This window comes from Sinocyclocheilus anshuiensis, unplaced genomic scaffold (genome assembly GCF_001515605.1).
Source record: "Sinocyclocheilus anshuiensis isolate Anshui unplaced genomic scaffold, SAMN03320099.WGS_v1.1 scaffold2170, whole genome shotgun sequence".
NCBI classification, from domain to species: Eukaryota; Metazoa; Chordata; class Actinopteri; order Cypriniformes; family Cyprinidae; genus Sinocyclocheilus; species Sinocyclocheilus anshuiensis.
Genome location: NW_015558572.1, coordinates 4,449 through 23,920, shown reverse-complemented (window position 1 = coordinate 23,920; position 19,472 = coordinate 4,449). Strand labels below are relative to the sequence as shown.

At 35.4% G+C, this 19,472-nt stretch overlaps 2 protein-coding genes and 1 long non-coding RNA gene across 5 annotated transcripts; 2 read left to right on the top strand and 1 right to left on the bottom strand.

Moving 5' to 3' along the window:
- Positions 1–870: 870 nt before the first annotated feature.
- LOC107679645 (palmitoyltransferase ZDHHC3-like) lies at positions 871–11,877 on the top strand. Of its 3 annotated transcripts, none has more exons than XM_016475258.1 (7): positions 871–1,115; positions 2,162–2,481; positions 3,001–3,125; positions 4,238–4,334; positions 4,619–4,700; positions 6,523–6,653; positions 8,262–9,534. In XM_016475258.1, exons 2-7 carry the CDS (start codon positions 2,182–2,184, stop codon positions 8,418–8,420), a joined length of 894 nt encoding a protein of 297 aa, XP_016330744.1. In that variant the 5' UTR covers positions 871–1,115; positions 2,162–2,181; the 3' UTR covers positions 8,421–9,534. The 3 variants fall into 3 exon arrangements, with proteins under 3 accessions (XP_016330744.1, XP_016330743.1, XP_016330742.1); XM_016475257.1 differs by lacking the exon at positions 8,262–9,534 and adding an exon at positions 10,917–11,877 and having other exon boundaries at positions 874–992; XM_016475256.1 differs by lacking the exon at positions 8,262–9,534 and adding an exon at positions 10,917–11,877 and having other exon boundaries at positions 874–1,115.
- Positions 11,878–14,202: 2,325 nt separating this feature from the next.
- Positions 14,203–16,568, top strand: LOC107679647 (uncharacterized protein KIAA1143 homolog). Its single transcript, XM_016475260.1, has 3 exons — positions 14,203–14,449; positions 14,641–14,785; positions 15,541–16,568. The coding sequence occupies exons 1-3, from the start codon at positions 14,342–14,344 to the stop codon at positions 15,741–15,743; spliced, it is 456 nt and encodes a 151-aa protein (XP_016330746.1). The 5' UTR covers positions 14,203–14,341; the 3' UTR covers positions 15,744–16,568.
- Positions 16,569–17,208: 640 nt separating this feature from the next.
- Positions 17,209–18,657, bottom strand: LOC107679639 (uncharacterized). The gene is made up of 2 exons (XR_001633073.1): positions 18,349–18,657; positions 17,209–18,253 (listed from the first exon to the last, which is right to left on the bottom strand). It is a non-coding gene; the product is annotated as an uncharacterized LOC107679639 (long non-coding RNA).
- Positions 18,658–19,472: the final 815 nt, after the last annotated feature.

Here is a 19,472-nt window from a genome sequence, read left to right as displayed (position 1 = left end):
AATAAAAGTCCGTGCTAAAATGTACTTTTTTGCTAAAAAAACTAACAAAAACTATATATATATTATCTATCTATCTATTTATCTATCTATCTATCTATCTATCTATTCAAACTGAAGTGTATAGGCGAACGCACAATTATTACCATCATTTATAAATAAGTAATGGATTAAATAGTACTCAACCCCTTTATTTATGTATATCTATTTTATTATATTAATATTACTTGTATGTATGTTTGGGATTAAAAATCATACTGCAAGGAATTGAAGAGCGATTTTTTGAAAGACACTTCTGGCTCTGTGTAGGTTTCACCAAAATAGAGCAAAGCATTATCAACGCCTCAAATCACAATTTTACTTGCTCAGTCAATTTAATACATAGAAAAAATGAGCTTGAATGGCAAACAACAATAATCGATAACTTAATAATAGTTCCCTACAATCACTTTTCAAGTTTTTTTTTTTTGTCTTTTTGAAAACAATCACTATTAAAGTTTCTCAGTGTCCAGAAGTGCCAGGTAGACAACGATATCACGAGGGTACTTTTCTCTGCGCTGGGGAGACGAACCAATCACATTCGTTTGTGATTACTGGAAGGTCTATATTTAATAAAAGTCATTTTACAAGACGCGATCGCGCTGACATTCATTTGTGTACCAGATTCAAATTCTCATTAAGTAACAAGTTTAAATTATTATGTTTTTTTAATACTACAAAATATATCCAATAGAATAAAATCAACCTGAGATTTGAATACGGACAATGGGCTCTCTGAGCCTCCAAGCTCCCCCAAATAAAAGACCTCAAGTTTCAGTCTCCCAGGCAACGCCTAGCAATCCAACGACTAATTTTCTAGAACTGGTTTCCATTTCGGATCGTGATCCGGTTGCGCCTCTAGTGAAAGGAGGCGTGGCTAGCAGTTTCTCCAGTGAAGGGAGGAGCTGCCACCGTACAAAAATGCAGCATTTCACAAGCCCTCGTGCAATAGTCGGGTAAACCACAATTTTTGTTAAAACACTAATCTCGAACATGCTCCCCTGTTAGCGTGGTCCATGCATTAGCGGATCTTCTCGGCCTTGAGTGGGCGAGCGAGGAGCACCAGTGTCGCCAAATATGTGAGTATCGCCATGGTCAGGTAGCGCAGGTTTCTATACACAGCTGGCTTACTAAATTCAGTGTTATTCAGTCAAAATCGCTGTTATGCCATACACTTTCTATTTCATGAGATTTAGTAATATGATAAACAGTGCACTTGGATGTTTTATGTGTTATTGATAGTATCTTGGCACAATCAAGACGTAATTTACGCCACTGTGTTATTATGTGCCGTTTTTGATGCTTTGACTTCATAAACCAGATTTTGGGTTGTTTGGTCAAGTTGATTTTCTTTACATATTTTAAACTCATAATGCTACTGTTAAATAATGTCAGGCACTCTTGAATAATGCATGACTGGCTCATTATGGACCCAAGTAGATAGGAATGTCATCAGTTGGCATAAAAGTTGGATGTATTGATTTGTGGACCATAAAGGAGGGGAAAAAAACACTGGAACTACAGTGTGTCCTCTAGTGACATTGTTGGTTCTTCTCAAGTGACTGTGTCTGTATCTGTAAGACCGCAGCTTCCATACAGCTGTGTCCACTAAATATGACCTTCTGTGTCTCCTAAACCAGTCGTTCTCAACATTCTTGACTCCAAGGCGTCCACGGTTTACACTTTTACACTAATTTATTTCCATGATTTTTCTAGTAATTTTTAATTACAGGGTTTTTAATTATAAAATTAAATAATAATTTAAAATTATTGGTACTCACAAATAAATTTAGAGCTTGACATATCTAGAAAAAAATATATTAAATGCCCATAACCTTTTAGTATTTTATTAATTTCCATTACTTTTCCAGGTCTATAAGTCACATTTTTAAAATTCCCTTGTATATCCAGGTTTTCCAAGACTGGGAATCCTGGTTCTTAAATAAAAATGACAGTTGTTTTCTAAGACTACTTGGTTGAGAACCACTGTCTAAACAAATGTATACTTTGTTCTGCTCACCATCTTGTTTTGTGTGGTTTGTGAACTAAAAAAAAAACAGACTTTAGTGATGAAATTAGGTAGATTTATCCATCTTTGTCTCTTTTTTTCCATTGCCACTGACAGGATGGCATCTCTGTGGTAGGATGAGAAGTCCAGTGCCGCGTTTCAGGGACGTTGAGAGGCAGGCCAGTGGCCTGCAGCCCACACAGTGTCTTCCTCCCTGTCATGAGAGACAGAACAACATGTGGTTCATCAGAGATGCCTGTGGCATCATTTGTGCGATCATCACCTGGCTTCTCGTCGTCTTTGCCGAGGTCGTCGTGCTGTTCGTCATGCTGATTCCATCGAAGAGCCTCACCTACAGCCTGGTGAATGGCACCCTCTTCAACAGCCTGGCCTTCCTCGCCCTGGCGTCTCATTTCAGAGCCATGTGCACTGACCCGGTGGGTTTTTTACCCAAATAATACATTCTTTCAGGGTGCCTGGTGGGTATGGGAGACAATTTCCCCCATTACAAGGGGATTCTGCTAATTCATGAGGGGAATTATAACACTTATGAGCTATATTTAAACTATAACTTAATGTATTTCACAAAGAATAATAATAATAATAATATATATTTAAGTTCATAGTATTTTAATAGTATGTTAATAATTAACATTATTCATGTTAAAGATTCAGTTAAGTCATATAATTTGTAATCAATAACTAGTGTTATAATTGCCCCCTGAGCTCACAGCCAAGATAAAATCTTGTAAATTAGCTTCTAGCAACACCATTAATGTTAATTATTTACCAACAACTTAGATATAAAATAGACATTCATTTAAATTCATTAGGTATCAAAACTTGTTAGTAGTGTTGTTTTTCCCCCTAGTCTACCCTAAATCTTCAGCAGGGTGTCATAAATGCTTCCCATACTACTATTAAAATGATGCTGAAGTTGCCTGATGCTTTCTTAGGGAGCCGTGCCAAAGGGAAACGCCACTAAGGAGTACATCGAGAGCCTGCAGCTGAAGCCTGGCCAGGTGGTTTACAAATGTCCCAAGTGCTGCAGTATTAAGCCGGATAGAGCTCACCACTGCAGGTGAGAGAGGAGCATATGGAGACATAGATGCGTAACGGTAGCAGCACTATTCATCATGGTCATATTAACATCCATGTTTTTTGTTCTGCTTTTTTGCTGCATTGAGATCATTTTAGATGAATATACAGCAGTTGGACAAAATAATGTGAACACCTGGGAAATCGGCCATATTTCTTTATTAAGGACTTTTACCACCATTTGCCTTTAATACAGCTTCCAATACAGATTTATACAACTTCTGAACAGTCTCCAGTGGAATGTCATCATCTGCCAGTTGTTTCAGAAGTGTTGAAGGAATCTGCTTGGCCCTCTTCTCTCCAAAACTGCCCACAGTGGTTTGGTAGTATTAAAGTCAGGTGACCGAGCTGGCCAGGGTAGATGTTGACGTTTGTCTTGCCGTTCCAACTGTTCAGGTTTTATGATCAAGACACCATATTTTAGCATTTGTGCCTGTGATTAAAATTTTAGCGATTGCAGCTCTTGCATGGATGCTGGCTTTGTGAAGTTCTCTGTAGTCGGTTTTGTGGAAACAGGGTCTTCAAGGTGAATATTGAGGTTTGCTATCATTTTGTGGCAGTTGTGCTGTGTGGACACAATCCTCCTTAGTGTTTGACAGTCCCTATTATTCACTTTTGGTTTTCTCCCATTATTCCTCTTCGTTATGACGTGTTGTCATGCTTTATGCATGCAGTCATAATCATAAAGACTGTGGAAAACCAAACAATAGCATAAAACACCAAACAATTGGGCTGTTAAGGTTACAGAAGCTCCTGCTAAACACGCTCCCATGATTTGTCCTTTTTGGAAATTTGACAAGTCACCCATTTCACACACGGATTGTACTGAACACAGTTTATACAACACTGATATACATCCTAGAGAATGTAGACAACAAAAAGATAATTACAATATTTGTTTTTTCATTGTTGCCTATGCAAATTATATTAACCATTATAATAATGGGTGTTCACATTATTTTGTCCAACCCCAGGACATATTTTTGAAAGCCATATCTTCAAACCATTGTTTTGATTACTGTCTTTCAGTTGAAGTGTTAAGGTGACTTTTTCATCTCTTTCTTTTCTCCACTCCCCTTTTCAAACTCATTTTAGTGTTTGTAAGCGCTGTATACGGAAGATGGATCATCATTGCCCTTGGGTAAACAATTGTGTCGGGGAAAATAACCAGAAGTACTTTGTGCTTTTCACAGTAAGTACTAAAAAAGTCTCATCATGTGCAGTTCTAACAATACCACAAACACAGCTGTGTTTGCCACATTTTACAAGTGTTGCATTTGAATGTTTATTGCATTTACATGTTACATGGACTTGCTGATAAAAGTCCAGTCCCTTTCCTCTGAATTTGAAAGTATCATTAATATTAAATTGATTGTAAAGTTTTTGCTTGGGATTAAATTGTATGTTGTATTTCATTCTGGCTATTTGAAACCAACACTAACAAACATCTAATGTTGGTGCTGGTGTGTTTTTCAGATGTACATTTTCCTGATCTCTCTGCATTCCTTGGTCATGGTGGTCTTTCATTTTCTCTACTGCTTTGAAGATGACTGGACAAGTAAGTAAGAAAAGCAAGTTATTGTTAGCAAGACTGATAACTTGACCCCAGTGACCTCTAGATGTCAGGGTCAGATGGCAAGCATGCAATTTAGAATGTTATCTACTGGAAAAAGCATTCAACCTTTGCAAATACAGATAAGTACTTCTTAAAGTGAAGTACAGTACAGTTCACCCAAAAATGTAAATTCTGTCATTTTCCTCAGCCTCGTTCCAAACGTGTATTTCTTTCCAGTACATTCTAATGAATACACTGGCCATTTTTTCCATTCGATTATAATGTAAATAACTTTTTTTTAATCTCTAAAAAGCATGCTACAGCACTATGTAAGTATCATAAAAGTAGACCATTTTCTGTGTGCATGTGGAAGTTGATGTGTGTGAGAACAGGAAATTGCTGCTGTGCACTTTTTTTATGATGGACAAACAGTAGTAGGTACAGTATCTCACAGAAGTGAGTACACCCCTCACATTTTTGTAAATATTTTATTATATCTTTTCATGTTACAACACTGAGGAAATGACACTTTGCTACAATGTAAAGTAGTGGATGTACAGCTTGTATAACAGTGTAAATTTGCTGTCCCCTCAAAATAACTCAACACACAGCCATTAATGTCTAAGCCGCTGGCCACAAAAGTGAGTACACCCCGAAGTGAAAATGTCCAAATAGGGCTCAAAGTGTCAATGTTTTGTGTGGCCACTGGCCACCATTATTTTCCAGCACTGCTGAGCACTGACAGGCTGACCCCTCACCCCTTCAACCTCTGCAGCAAGCACTCGTACGTCTATTTCCCAAACACAACCTCGCACATGAAAAGATATAATAAAATATTTACAAAAATGTGAGGGGTGTACTCCCTTCTGTGAGATACTGTAAATGTAATATAATGTCAGTTTTATTAGTACAAAAAGTGGACAGGTAAGGGGGATGTGGTATATAAGCAAATGTTGTGAGCTGGATTCAAACACACATTGTTCAGATGAGCGCCACAGCTCGAGTTTTTGGAGGACATTCTTATCTCCCTACCACAGCTCCAGTGATACTTTTATATGAAATTGTATTCAGCCTTGCATTAGTTTTTCAACCTGTGTTTGCTGCTGGCGTGCTTTTGGGAGGTTATTTAGAAGAGAAAAGCCTATGTTGGAATGAATTTCATCATCATTACCATTCAAAAGTTTGGGAATAGTAAGATTTTTCGAAAGAAGTAAATAGTTTTAGTCACTCTCAAGTTGTTTCAAACCTGTATGAGTTTCTTTCTTCTGTCGAACACAAAAGAAGATATTTTGAATAATGTTGGTAACCAAACAGTTGACGGTAGCTATTGACTTCCATAGTATTTTTTCCCATACTATAGAAGTTAATGGGTACCGTCAACTGTTTGATTGTATTTTTGATCAAATAAATGCAGTCTTGCTGCGTACGAGATTTCTTTCATAAACAAAAATAAATCTTACTGAACCCCAACTTTTGAACCGTAGCATGTAAATAGCAATAAAAAAAACAGTGTTACCAATGGTGTTTTCAAACAGGTCACTGGTATATTGCTAACCAAGCTTGGCTAAACAATTGAACCTCTTAATGTGCTGATGTGTTTTGACACTTTCCAAGCCTGTTGTGTTTCAGTTTGCACATGCACATACAGATGTGTTGCTGCTAGATATTCATACCCACAAACTCTCTTAACCCTTTTATTTTTCTTCTGGTTACAAGTAATTATACCCAGACAGAATGAGTCTGGGATTTTATAGTCGTGTTAATATATTGTATAGCTGTATGTGTGTTAAGGCTGATTGTGTTCCCTCTCCTCTCCTGACCCCAGAGTGCAGTACCTTCTCCCCTCCAGCCACTGTCATCCTCCTCATCCTCCTGTGCTTTGAGGGCCTCCTCTTCCTCATCTTCACCTCTGTGATGTTTGGCACCCAGGTCCATTCCATCTGCACAGATGAGACGGTAAGAGATTGCTTCCTTTCAGCAGTGGGCGAGGTAGTGCTTGTGGTCTGATAGGCATTGTTATTTTTAGGTTAATGCGTGTGGACACTTTTACCAAAAATGCTATCGTACTTGAAGTGAAATGTTACACATATGCAACAAGTATAAGATCATTATGTATTGAATAATAGTACACTAGCGTACATCCACACTGCTTATTTGGCACATTATTATTATTATTAGAATCTCCTGTACATGATTACACATGATATTGACACTTGAGTCCAAATGATCCAGTGCTTTGGACAACAGACTTGCATAACACATAGTCTGTTTTCTTCTAACAACTGACCTGAAAAACACAATTCACACATATTCCTGGCCTATAAATGCAGCTAGAGCATTTAAAACTTATTCTGAGGCGGATGCTATTTGATTCTCTTTGTTGGACTTCAGTAGTGTTTGTGTCTGTACTGTGTCCACTAGATGCCTTTGATAATTGCAGGTGTATATCTGCTTGGAATAGCATACTACTTGTATTACTTCTGCAGTATGTACACTATTGTTCAAAAGTCTGGTGTTAGTAAGAAACTGATACTTTTTAAAATTGAAATTGATCAAAGGTTACAGTAAAAACATTTAATGTTTCAAAGGCTTTCTATTTCAAATAAATGCTGTTCTTTTGAACTTGCTATTCATCAAAGAATCTTGAAAAAAAATGTATCACAGTTTTCACAGAAGTATTAAGCAGCACAGCTGTTTTCAACTTTGATAATAACAAGAAATTTTCTTGAGCACCAAATCAGCATATTAGAATGATTTCTGAAGGACCATGTGACACAGAAGACTGGAGTAATGATTCTGAAAATTCAGCTTTGCATCCCAGGAATAAATTACATTTTAATATATATTGAAACAGAAAACTGTTGTTTTAAGTTATAATATTAATAATTAGTAATAATATTTCACAAAATTACTGTTTATTGTATTTTTGATCAAATAAATGCTTTATAAAATAAATTACATCTTACTGACCCCAGACATTTGATGGTAGTGCATAATGGGTTCAGTATGACAATTCAATGCGTTCATTTTGAAAAAAGTAATAAGTAAGGTATTTTTATTTTATTTTAAAAGTATATGTAAAAAAAATGGGTAAAAATATAATGAAAATAAGACATTGAATACTGGATGCAACCCATCATCCTAAAATGCAGTGCACTCAATTTGACCTGTTTTCCTAGTGTGATAAATAAACCTGAAATAAACCTTTCTTTCTTGAATCTTTATTTGTTTGGAATATTGAGAGTCAAGGCATTTTTACATAATATTGGACAAACAGTTTAAAATCTCATTGTAGCATATTACTGTTTGGAATACATACCGTTATATAATACATTATGCTTCACAATCTTTTTATGAAAATAAGTGGGCAGTATTCAGTGTATACTGCAGTGAATGGACTAATGACTGGCATGACTGTTCATTATGAAAATCACACTATATCAACTTATCGAAGATAAAAATATGGTTAAAGTTCTGTGTTTATGGAATGGGCCAGTTGTTCTTTTCCTCTTTTGTTTTGTAATATTCACACACTCTGAAGTCTCGGTTATCTCTTGTTTTTAGGGCATAGAGCAGTTGAAAAAGGAAGAGAGAAGATGGGCTAAAAAAACAAAATGGATGAACATGAAGGCGGTATTCGGACACCCCTTCTCGATAGCATGGTTTAGCCCTTTTTCCACACCCGACCACGGGAAAGCTGACCCCTACCAGTATGTGGTCTGAGCTCAGCAAGCTTTAAGCTAGAGACTCGAGTGCACATGGACTGACCTTATAAAACGGCGTCTTTTAATTTGTTTGTAATCCCGACTTGAGCGGAGCATTTGCCAGTGAGACGAAATCACCTTCATCTTTTTTTCAGGGAACAAATCATTGCATATCCAATTATCCTTACCTCTATTTATTTCAATTCAAAACCGAAAGCGGAAGCTTTATCATGCCATAATCTCAAGCATCTCTGCCTAGCTACACCGAAATGAAGATGAATGTTGCGCAGATAATAGAAGCCAATTTATGCTAATATAATCACTATTGTAATCTTGCCAGTCTGTCCACAATGATAACCTACTTTCTGAAGGTACTTTTAAATGTTCTGTTAATTCTTTATACTTAGCTACAGTATAGTACTCCTGCCCTTTCCTGGTTAACAACATAAGAGGACTGACAACCATTTGCTAAAATGGTTTATTATGCAGATAAAATTTATTATACAGATAAAAGAAATGTTTGAAAGGTCATTTATACCAAGGACGATAACGTAACGATAACTATAAATCATTCTAATTCTATGAAAATAGTGAAGTCCACAGCACAGCTACTTTATAACAATAACGACACCGAGGAACAATATCATTGTAATCACTCTCAGAACTAATTTTTCCAGCTCATGAATTACTGAAAACGGTGACAACCAATCAGAATCCACCAGACTTTAAAGAGATGAAGCATTTATAAGCACTTCTAAAAAACAGAACCGTTGTTGAGGACATACAGTTATCCTTATATTTATCATTCTTGGTGTGAACAGGCCTTAACATTATTGACTTTGGCTGTATAGAAAATAGTATATAAACAATATAGGATGTTTAACAGGGGTATAAATGTTCTGACAAAGCTTGGATTCAAATGATTCCGTACTAAATGATGCAGTCATAGCATGTAATCATAATTTGGTTTGATTATTTTATTTCTAAAAATGGTAATTAACAGAAATGTAGCTAAAGGGACAGTTACTGTAGTTGAATATTGTCAAAGCGATACACTAGTTTTTACATTGACAAGTATTGCACAACAGAATTGATCTATTATTCAATTCCATAATCAGTCAGATCATTTCTACACCCCTCAATCTTAACATTGAAAATAATTCCATTGAAATGATAAAGACTTTATAAAATGTGTTTTGAGATATTATGGGTACATTTGCTGTTATACATACGATTTTGAGTGATAACAGTACTTATGTTACTCAGCTTCCCTATCAGATTTACTGTACTTCCTATACTCAATACACAATCTGAATTTTTTTTTTTTTAGAACTGATTCACATGATATGTTTCCATAAACTTGGTTTGCAGAAATGTTTAAGAAAGGAACAGGCTTAAGAAAGTTGTGTGTTCTCGACCACTTAATTGATTCACCATTGTTGCCATTGTTTTGGTTAATTGCATTTTACATTTTATTCATGTACATTTTTGTTATGATGAACGAATGATATGTGCTTGAACTTTTAAGTGTGTATGAAAAAGACCGTTATTCTGTTCTTCTTTGACAAATGGTAAATTAAAAACCTGAACACTCGGTCATTAGTATGTGACAATGTGTTAAAGTGTCTGACAGTGGATTTCCTAAGTGCGCAACCACATTTGAATCCATATCTGCTTCTGAAAAGTCTAAAATAGGGATGACATGAAAATCAGCATCTGAAATACCATTCGCATTGCAAAATCACTCTGTTGCAATCTCTCAAGAGATCCAACTGTGTTCAGATTTGCTTGGCCTCTATCTTCCTGTCCACTTCCTGTCTGTCTTTAACACTAACCTAGTTTCCTCCCAAAATCACTCTGTTGCAATCTCTCAAGAGATCCAACTGTGTTCAAATTTGCTTGGCCTCTATCTTCCTGTCCACTTCCTGTCTGTCTTTAACACTAACCTAGTTTCCTCCTTTTTTTATATATTTTTTTAATGTTGTTTTATGAGTAGTTCCTTTGCTCAGAAATATCCAATCTTTGTTTTTTGTTTTTTTGGGGAATTAAAATTGATGAAAAAGCAACTAATTATATTTAGTATTAAATTAGGCTGATGTCCCTGTTTGATTGGTCTGAGATGGAGGTAAGCTTTGATTGCTACCGGTATAAAGACACATTCGTTCATTTGACACAATGCATGCTATTTAAAATGGTCTATTTTTGTGAAGGCATGCTGCATGCTTCATGTGTTTTTAATTTGTGCCATAAAGTGAAAGTCGAACCATTTCTTCCAGTTTCTATTAAAGATTAAACACCAGCAGCACGCAGGTGCATGAGTAAAATGAATCGCTTCCTGTGCCTTTTTTACCATAGTAACCATTTGCTTTCCTTTTCAGTTCAATCTGTGGAATTTAAGTTGTCTTTTCCTCTTTCTTTTGTTTTTGCCAATATGGATGTTGTTTTCCATTCATTTATGGATTATATTATTTCATCTCTTTCAAGAATCACAGAGGTGTTATTTTTCTTTGTTCAGGGCATTGAAAAGTTGAAGCGAGAAGACCCTACATGGGAGAAGACTCCATCCTGGGAAGCTATGAAGTCAGCGTTCGGAGGGCCTCTTTCTATGGCCTGGTTGAGCCCTTTCACCGATCTCTCCTGCCAGAAAGATACTTCGGATCCTGTTCCCACATTCACACAGGGAGAGATCATTGAGGAGGATGTGATTGAGATTCCTTTGGAACCTCATTAGATCAAAATGTGTTTGTTGCTTAAACTCTGAGACTCTAATGGCACATTTCCTGCCTTGGACTCGCAAAGAGACTTCTGAATAATAAAAAAAAAAACACATTTATATACTGTACCAAAGTGCCTTAAAACAGTTTTTAAAACCAAAAATACATCTTGCTCTTCTAAAGAGAAACTTATACTGTGCATAGAGAGACTGAGCTCCTAACAGATTGACATAATGTGTACTTCATAATGCCAGCTGTTTCTTGAGCAGTGATTGTCATTTAGTTTGGTGTATCTACATGTTTGACTTGACCTAGAATATTAAAAAATATTAAGTGACTGTAAGTGAATTCTTTCTTATAGGACACTATCAAGATGAATCAGTGTGCGTTTGTGTGTATATATATATTATATATAAAAACTGTATTAACTAATGTCTGAAATGCCTTAATGTATCCTAAATGGCCTGAAATTGAAACACACTATGAAATGGCTGCAAAGCAATAAATATACAAATTCAGGTGCAGGATTTGACAATATAAACATATGGTGCTCATTTGTAGACCTGTCGAGCCTTTTCCATAATTAGCAAAAATGCATGTGAGACTTACTGTACCATCCCAGGATTTTATTGATATATCACAATTTTATTGTTCTATGCCATGTCTGTCTTTTTATTGTATTTATGAATATATATGACTATATATTCTCTAACTGCATCTTTCCATTACAGGCTTGATTATTGTTATTTGTTATGTTCTGGATTTCTTTTCTTTCCATTACCTGATGTTTCCCATGGCTGCACAACTTCAATTTAAGCTTCCTCAAATAAATGTGCTTTTTTTTGTGTCCATTGTTGTTTGAATAAAAGTGTATGGTTGCAGGTGGGCTATTATACTCCCACATAATACCAGGTCAACTTTGAAATGTGATTTCTGAGTATATGATAATGTCCTGCTGTGCTCAACAGATGCTGCTTTTGTGGTTGGGTTTCCCTCTAGAGTAGAGTCCAGGTCAGTGCTTTCACACACAATAGACATTTAATAACCAAAAACATTTAACCACTATCAGTGTGTGCATCCTGTTCACTACATTGTTCTGAATGAAGTGCGAGTTCAAGTTTTACTTTGGAAGACATGGAATTGAAAAAGTTTATCTCGGCGAAAGATAAGAGGTGAAACAATTTCTTTTTGAGATCCACAGCTGCATTTGGTCAAATATCCAGCAAAAATGTATATCGTAAACATTTCATGTCATAGTAATAAACAAGAGAATTTATTATAAAATTGCATGATACTCCCTTGATGGCTAAAGTATGCAGAAACTTGCATGATTGAGGCAAGATATAGAGCAAGGCCTTTGCGTGACTATAGGCTCAAAGTCACACACATTTCAAGGCTTTGCATTATGTAATTGCTCACATTATTGACATTGATGCATAAAAATAAATTAACTAGAGGTTTTATAAAACAATCCTATGACAGAAAAAATATATACATTTAGCATAGATAATTCTACACAGGGAGATCAAATTTGAGGCAGTGGTGGTCACAGTGGCCCGGGCAGAGGAAGACGAGTGCCTGAGTGCTTTGGCGAAGAAGGTCGACATCACAGCATTGCAGGTGAACAGAAGACCACCACAAAGCAGCCGCAGGGGTATATGTAACTGTGATCAATGACAACATTACAATGACATTGTGTTCATTTAAACTAGGGTGACCATACGTGCCATTTTCCCAGGACGCGTCCTGTCTTATGAAGTATTCTAATTTGTTGAGATAGTGAATTGCTGGGTTTTTGTTAAATGTGAGCCAAAATCATCACAATTAAAAGAACCAAAGACTTAAACTACTTCAGTCTGTGTGCATTGAATTTATTTAATACACGAGTTTCACAATTTGAGTTGAATTACTGAAATAAATGAACTTTTCCACGACATTCTAATTTATTGAGATGCACCTGTATGCATATACTGTACAGAACACTTCTTACCCAGTCACAAGTTGTGGTATCAACTCCATCAGTGTTTTCCTGTCCATTTGTCCAGATCTTCAGCCCTGTTTCACACACATCTTTCAGGTAATCAGCACCCAGGGACAACTTCGCAGAAGATGACGCTAAAGCTGCTAGAAACCCCGCCATTAACGCATAAAACACGCCAGGCAACATAATTCCAGCTCTGTCCGACTGAGTCACTTGTGATAGCAGTATTATTTTATCCCCATATTTTACATTTGAAGACATAACATGATAATGAAACTTCCTACTGTGCATCACAGAAATAAATCAAACAGGTAGAGCAACATCCGCGTGAAACGGTATCATTAAATGGGCGGGACTTTGCGTTGTAGGTTTAAATAAGAATGTCATATTTTAAATAATTTCCATGCACTTTCAGTTTAATTGCTTTTTAATGATGAGGTGGAATTATTTAGGTGAAATTTATTATCTGGATAGAATTTATAGGCTTGATGTGAGAAGTGTTACTTTTCTCAACGCTTTTCATAATGGACCAATCACTGTCATTTGTGATTACAGCATAATATTTATTTAAAAATCATTTTGTCCATTTTTATTTAAATTTGTATTACCATTAAAATCGATACATTTAATTTTGATACGTGTTACTGTACAAATGTCTCTAATAACGCAAAAAACACTCTGTGATATGAACATGGCTCAATTGAGAATTCGGCTTTCTGAGCCACCAAGCGCCTCTTGAGGAAATACATTGTAATGTGTCGCTGGAAAGTTTTATATTTTTATTTTATTGCAATTTTTAGAACAAAGAACATATAAGGGCAATAACATTTAAACTGAATGAAAACAAATACTTAAAATAAATAAATAAAAACTAAATAAGAAAAGCAATAAAAAAAACTCACGTCTGTAAACAAGTACAAATAATTACAAATTATTCAAAGAATAGATTTAAGGCTTTAAAGTAATTTACAGTTTTTTTTTGCTTTGTTATTTCTTGTTTCTTTTAACGTATACAAGTAGTGGCCTATTTCTATTCTGAAACGAGTAATGTCGCTGGAAGGTTATCAGCAAGTAAAATTTAGCTCCCAATATAAGAATCACAGAAAGCGCTGATTGGTCGTTTACGGACGCGTATTGATGAGGTTGCATGAACGCAAACTATACGCGCCTGGTTCCTGTGTGTTCAGTGTTTGTGAAACATTAAGCGCATTTAAGGTTTATCAGGCCTATCTGAACTGAAACACAATGAGTAACAAGGGTAATGTATCATGGGTGAAGTCAGCCGAACCATCTTTTTTGAAGAAATTCAAGAATGACGTTGGTTTTAAAGAAGGGCCTACGGTGGAGACTAAAGTACGTGTTTTTAGTTACATTCATTGATCATGCCTCAAAAAATGAGATGCCAACGTAAAAATAGTGCTACCTGAATGCATGTCTCCAAAATGTTGTCTGTGTAGGCAGCTCACTCGGTTTTCAGACACAACAATTATCGCATTTATTTGTAGTGTAGGAAATGGAATGGTAAGTAAATGTTGCTGTTGCAGAAGCAGCAGACGCCGCAGTTTGATGATGACAGTGCTGACAGTGATCGGGAGGACGAGATGCCGCAGGTCGTGGTTTTAAAAAAGGGAGATTTGAGTGCCGAAGACGTTATAAAAATCAAAAGAGATACAAAGGACTCGAACAAAGGTAATGCACAGTAGATGCGTTGTTCACAAGGATAACAAAAATAGTGATTAAACCAAACCTTTAATGCATTTCGGAGCTCTTTGAGTAAATTCTTATCGACCCACATGTGATGGTGGACCAAAATACTCAAAATGCAGTAATTTTCTCAATAAAATTACATAGAGGAAATTATAATAAAGGTGCACATTTAACATTCCATCAATAAAACACAATATTTATTATTTTAAACATTTCATAATGTATTATTAGTACGTTCATGAATATATTATAAATATTGGTACAGTATTCGCATTAAAATGTTATTCATAATAAAAGTTTTCATTTTTAATGACAAAATATTTAGGTATTTAAACTAAACATGTATTTACTTAATCTTTATTTATACAATATGTAATGAAGTATATTAAATATTCATTTAATTAATTTACTTAAATTATTTTGGTCCTCCACGATCCTTTCCGAGTTGGTGACTTGCTCAGATTGAATGTGGTTGATGAGGGGCTTGCTTGGTACAGTACCTGTGTAGCAGTGAAAATTATGCAAGCTTTCTGATCTTTTTGTATTTAAATTGCTACGTGGCTGTTCTTAACATTTATGAAATAAGAGTATGTTCTTATTGTGTAGTATAGACTACGCTGACAGTTTGAACTAGTGTTTTATATCCCTATTTCTATATTATAATTATGTATAATATATAATATTTGACTTCTGAATATATCAGACTTCTTTAAAGTAAATGCTTTCTTTTTCTCCAGATGAACAGCCTCCACCGGATGGAAAGATCGTCTTTAAGAAGCCTGTCAAACGCTCCTCTGATAAATTCGAAGGCATTACTGCCAGCTCTAGCAAGAAGAAGAGAAGTGAGGATGGTGAGAAGAAAGAGTCAAAAGCTGGTGTGAAGGTGAAGAACAACAGCCTGCTGTCTTTTGGTGATGATGATGATGATGAGGAAGACTAGTTTGGCAGGGAGACAAGCATCTCTTTGAGTCAAGTTGTCTCTCGGACTGGTTCTTGCAAAGACCAATCTGCTGTTTTAAAAATATATTTGTGTGTGTAAAATAGATGTTTGTGAGAATGGTCAAACTCATGCAGTTTATTTATGATATTATTTTGTAAAACACATGAGTCATTATGAGCCTCTGGAGCATTGCTAATAGCAGGTAAGAAGTAACAATATGAGACGTCTTTTGCAATATCATAATTGTCATTAATGACACTTTTTAAAGACTGATGATAAATGTATGGACAACAAGAGAAACAAAAACACCTGGGTCAGTCAGAAATGCAAATATGATAGAATACGGAACATAGAAGTTTATTTCAAAGAGGTTCTTAAGTGTTTCATAGAAATGAAACTGTCCTGTTGGGAGATTTCAAACAGGATGTTCATATATGGCTTCTATAAAGGAGCTGTGCAGTTTCCCTTTTTTATTGTTGTTTTAGGTTTTGACACTAAAATTCCCCGATTCTGGGACTTTTGGAGTTGTATTTTATTATACATTGTGTCACATTTTGAGGAAAGTAAACAACTTGCATTCTGGAATAAAATGTTTGTAACCATCATTTATCTTGTGCTGCAACTGATCAATTCTGAAAAAGTGTTTTGAATATAAATCATGTGTTTTTATTCAGGAAGGAATGTCATTAAAAATCTAAGTAGGGTACTTTATCAGCATTATCAGGTTGAGTAAAATTACACTTTAAGAAGGAAGGACTAAATACAACCAACATTAATTGGCACGTAGAAATACATTGATATGAACATATAACTTCCTTTATATGTTGTAGTTCTCAACCTTTTTGATTTAAAAGCTGCCCCACTATCCAAAATATATTTGAAGGACCCTATATAATAACAGAACTGTATATAATATATATATTATAGTATATATATATATATTTATATTTATTAGAAACTGGGAGTGGTGCTATAGGTACATTAACTGACCACAATTTATTCTGTCATCCCATAAGTCTCAAGAACCACTGTTTTAATGGAGTTTTCAGTTCATCTGCATTACTTGTGCGCTACACCTAACATGGGACTATCTTATGCTACATTAAGATCTTAAAATGTTGCCGTTACAATGTTGCTTCATATTTAATCCAATATAAATACTTAATGGAACAAACATTTAGCACAGAGATTATTTTATTGGTTATTTTCAAAAGCAGCATATGTTTCAACGTTCAGCCTTGATAACACTTGTTAGAACATACAACTTGCAAAAATTATCACATTCTCAGAGGAGAAAAAACAGGACGGGTTCATCAACATGGATACATATATAGTTAATCCACTGGAGTGTTAGACTCAGTACACGGCAACATTTCCACAGCTGTGAATACTTGTAGTATGAATTTAACTCGTACATAAACACTGAAAAGAATAGAAACAACACAGGAATAATGTCACATCTATAAGCACAGTATAGTGCTAAAAAAGAAGGCCATTATGGATCCAAACACTAGCTGCTCCCGTAACACTCTCCCTCATGTGAACACTACAGATCTTACTAAATCATTCCTTCATTCTTTGCTTAGTACAACTAAAGATTACATTAGTATTTTAATGCCAATCTTCATAGAAATGTGAATTATTAAAACAGGAACTGTAGATGTAGTTTATCAGCTTTTCAGGATGCTAAAACAGTTACTACATAGGGCATCAATAATTGGGGGTTTCTAAGAGGATTTCAATGCATTGTTGAAGCTTAGATATGTAGCATTGTATTGTTTTTAATGTAACGTGATAAAACGTATAGTCAACTATGTCGTTCTATAACAAGTTTTGTAAGCACTTAGTCTTAAAAGGGGGTTGCTGGGAAATTGAGATGACAGATTTAAGCCCCCTTTATAGAATATATTGTCCTTTAAAACAAAACAAAATCTCCCCTCAAAACAAAAACAACCTCAAACCCATAGCGAGTCCATTCAAGTATTCATTGACCTGTGAGGAGTTAAAAGGCATCTTCACAGAAATCTAGTTTTACTTCATCTAACATGTGCCAAAATGTTCAGTGTAAATGGCAGTTTCATTATTTATTAATAAGAAACTAAGCAATTTGAATTGCATACTTAGTTTTAAACCTATCTTATGCCTGTGTCGAACAATATGTGAAAGTATCAAAAAACTGGTATCATGCTGGTTCTACAGGATATTAAAGACTGTAACAGAGGCATTCTAGTCTTGTCGTGTTGCTCTCAATATGGACGTGTAGTGAGCCTCTATGAAGAGATCTCTATAGTAATTTATAAAGAGTCATTTCATCTCATCTGTCAGTGAGGTGATATTGTGGACCATCCACAAGAGGGCAGTCAGACAGAGAGAAAATAGTTAAAAACTCCAACTTTTCATAGTTTCTGAAAAATCTCTTTGAGTTCATTGTCATGTTTGATAACAACAAAACCTGCAAGGTCAGAAACAAACCCCTGAGTTCAAGCCTAGCCATTAGTGTAGAACTGGACCTGGGACAAAAAAAGCAGCTTAAAAAATAACATTGTATAAGTATATAAAGTAAACAGAAAATGAGAAATGTTAGAGGTAGGACAACCTAACAGACCATAGGGGATGATGGTGGAGAAGAGGGACAATGTGGGACTCTCACAGGTGCTCTGGATGGCTCTGCAGGCAGGTGATCATGTCCTGAACTGGCTTGCCCTCGAAACAGATCTGATAAACAGCCGTGAACAGGGGGAACCTGGAGAATAATGTAGATTCAAGATGTCACCAATTTTGCAAATGCATATAGACAAAGAACACTGTGCCCTACAGCAAGTCATTTAGCCCCGAGGTTGCTCCAGGTGGACTGGCACTGCAGTAGAAAAGTCACTCTGAATAAAACACTGTCTGCTAAATGAAGAATGGTGCAATGAATCAAGCACTTTCCATAAATTAGTTTTTTTTATTTTTTAAGGTAGATCCTGTGATGGCAAATAGCATTAACCAATAATTAAAATCATTTTTATCATTTTGAAAATCTACTGAATTGAACAATTGAACAATTGCACATTTTTAAAATATATTGAATTTCTGTTTAAAAAACATTTAAAAAAATCTTACCAACCCCAAACTTTTGAATGGTAGTCTATCTAATACTAAAATGTGGGATTTGTGTTTTTATAACTGAAAAAAAATTATTGCACACTAATTTGTACCATATTTATGTTACAAATAATCACTACACTCCTTCAGCAAATCCAAGTTCTTTGACCAAATACGAGAGAGAGAGAGAGAGAGAGAGTGAGTGTTAGAGAGTGTGTGTGTGAGTGTATGTGAGAGAGAGAGAGAGAGAGAGAGTGTGTGTGAGTGTATGTGTGAGAGAGAGAGATTTTTTTGAATTTGAAACACCTTTTATTACAATAAATCACGTTTTGTTAGTATACTTGCTACAACAATTCTAAACGTTACATCATGTCACAAAAACACCAAAAATAAAAAACATTAAAATAAATTACATCAAAGGTGTAAAAAACAACTCTTCTTCAATAACTAAGCATAAAGCTCCATTACCACACCATTTCTTTTCAAAAGTTTCTAAATCCTTCGTAGACTTATAAAAACAAAAATCAACCAACATTCGTGATTTCACCAAATTTAAAAACACAACCACCACATCTTCACCAATCTTTCAACCTTGTTTTTCCTGTTCATATAAATAGCTAATTTAGCCTGCCCTAAAACAAA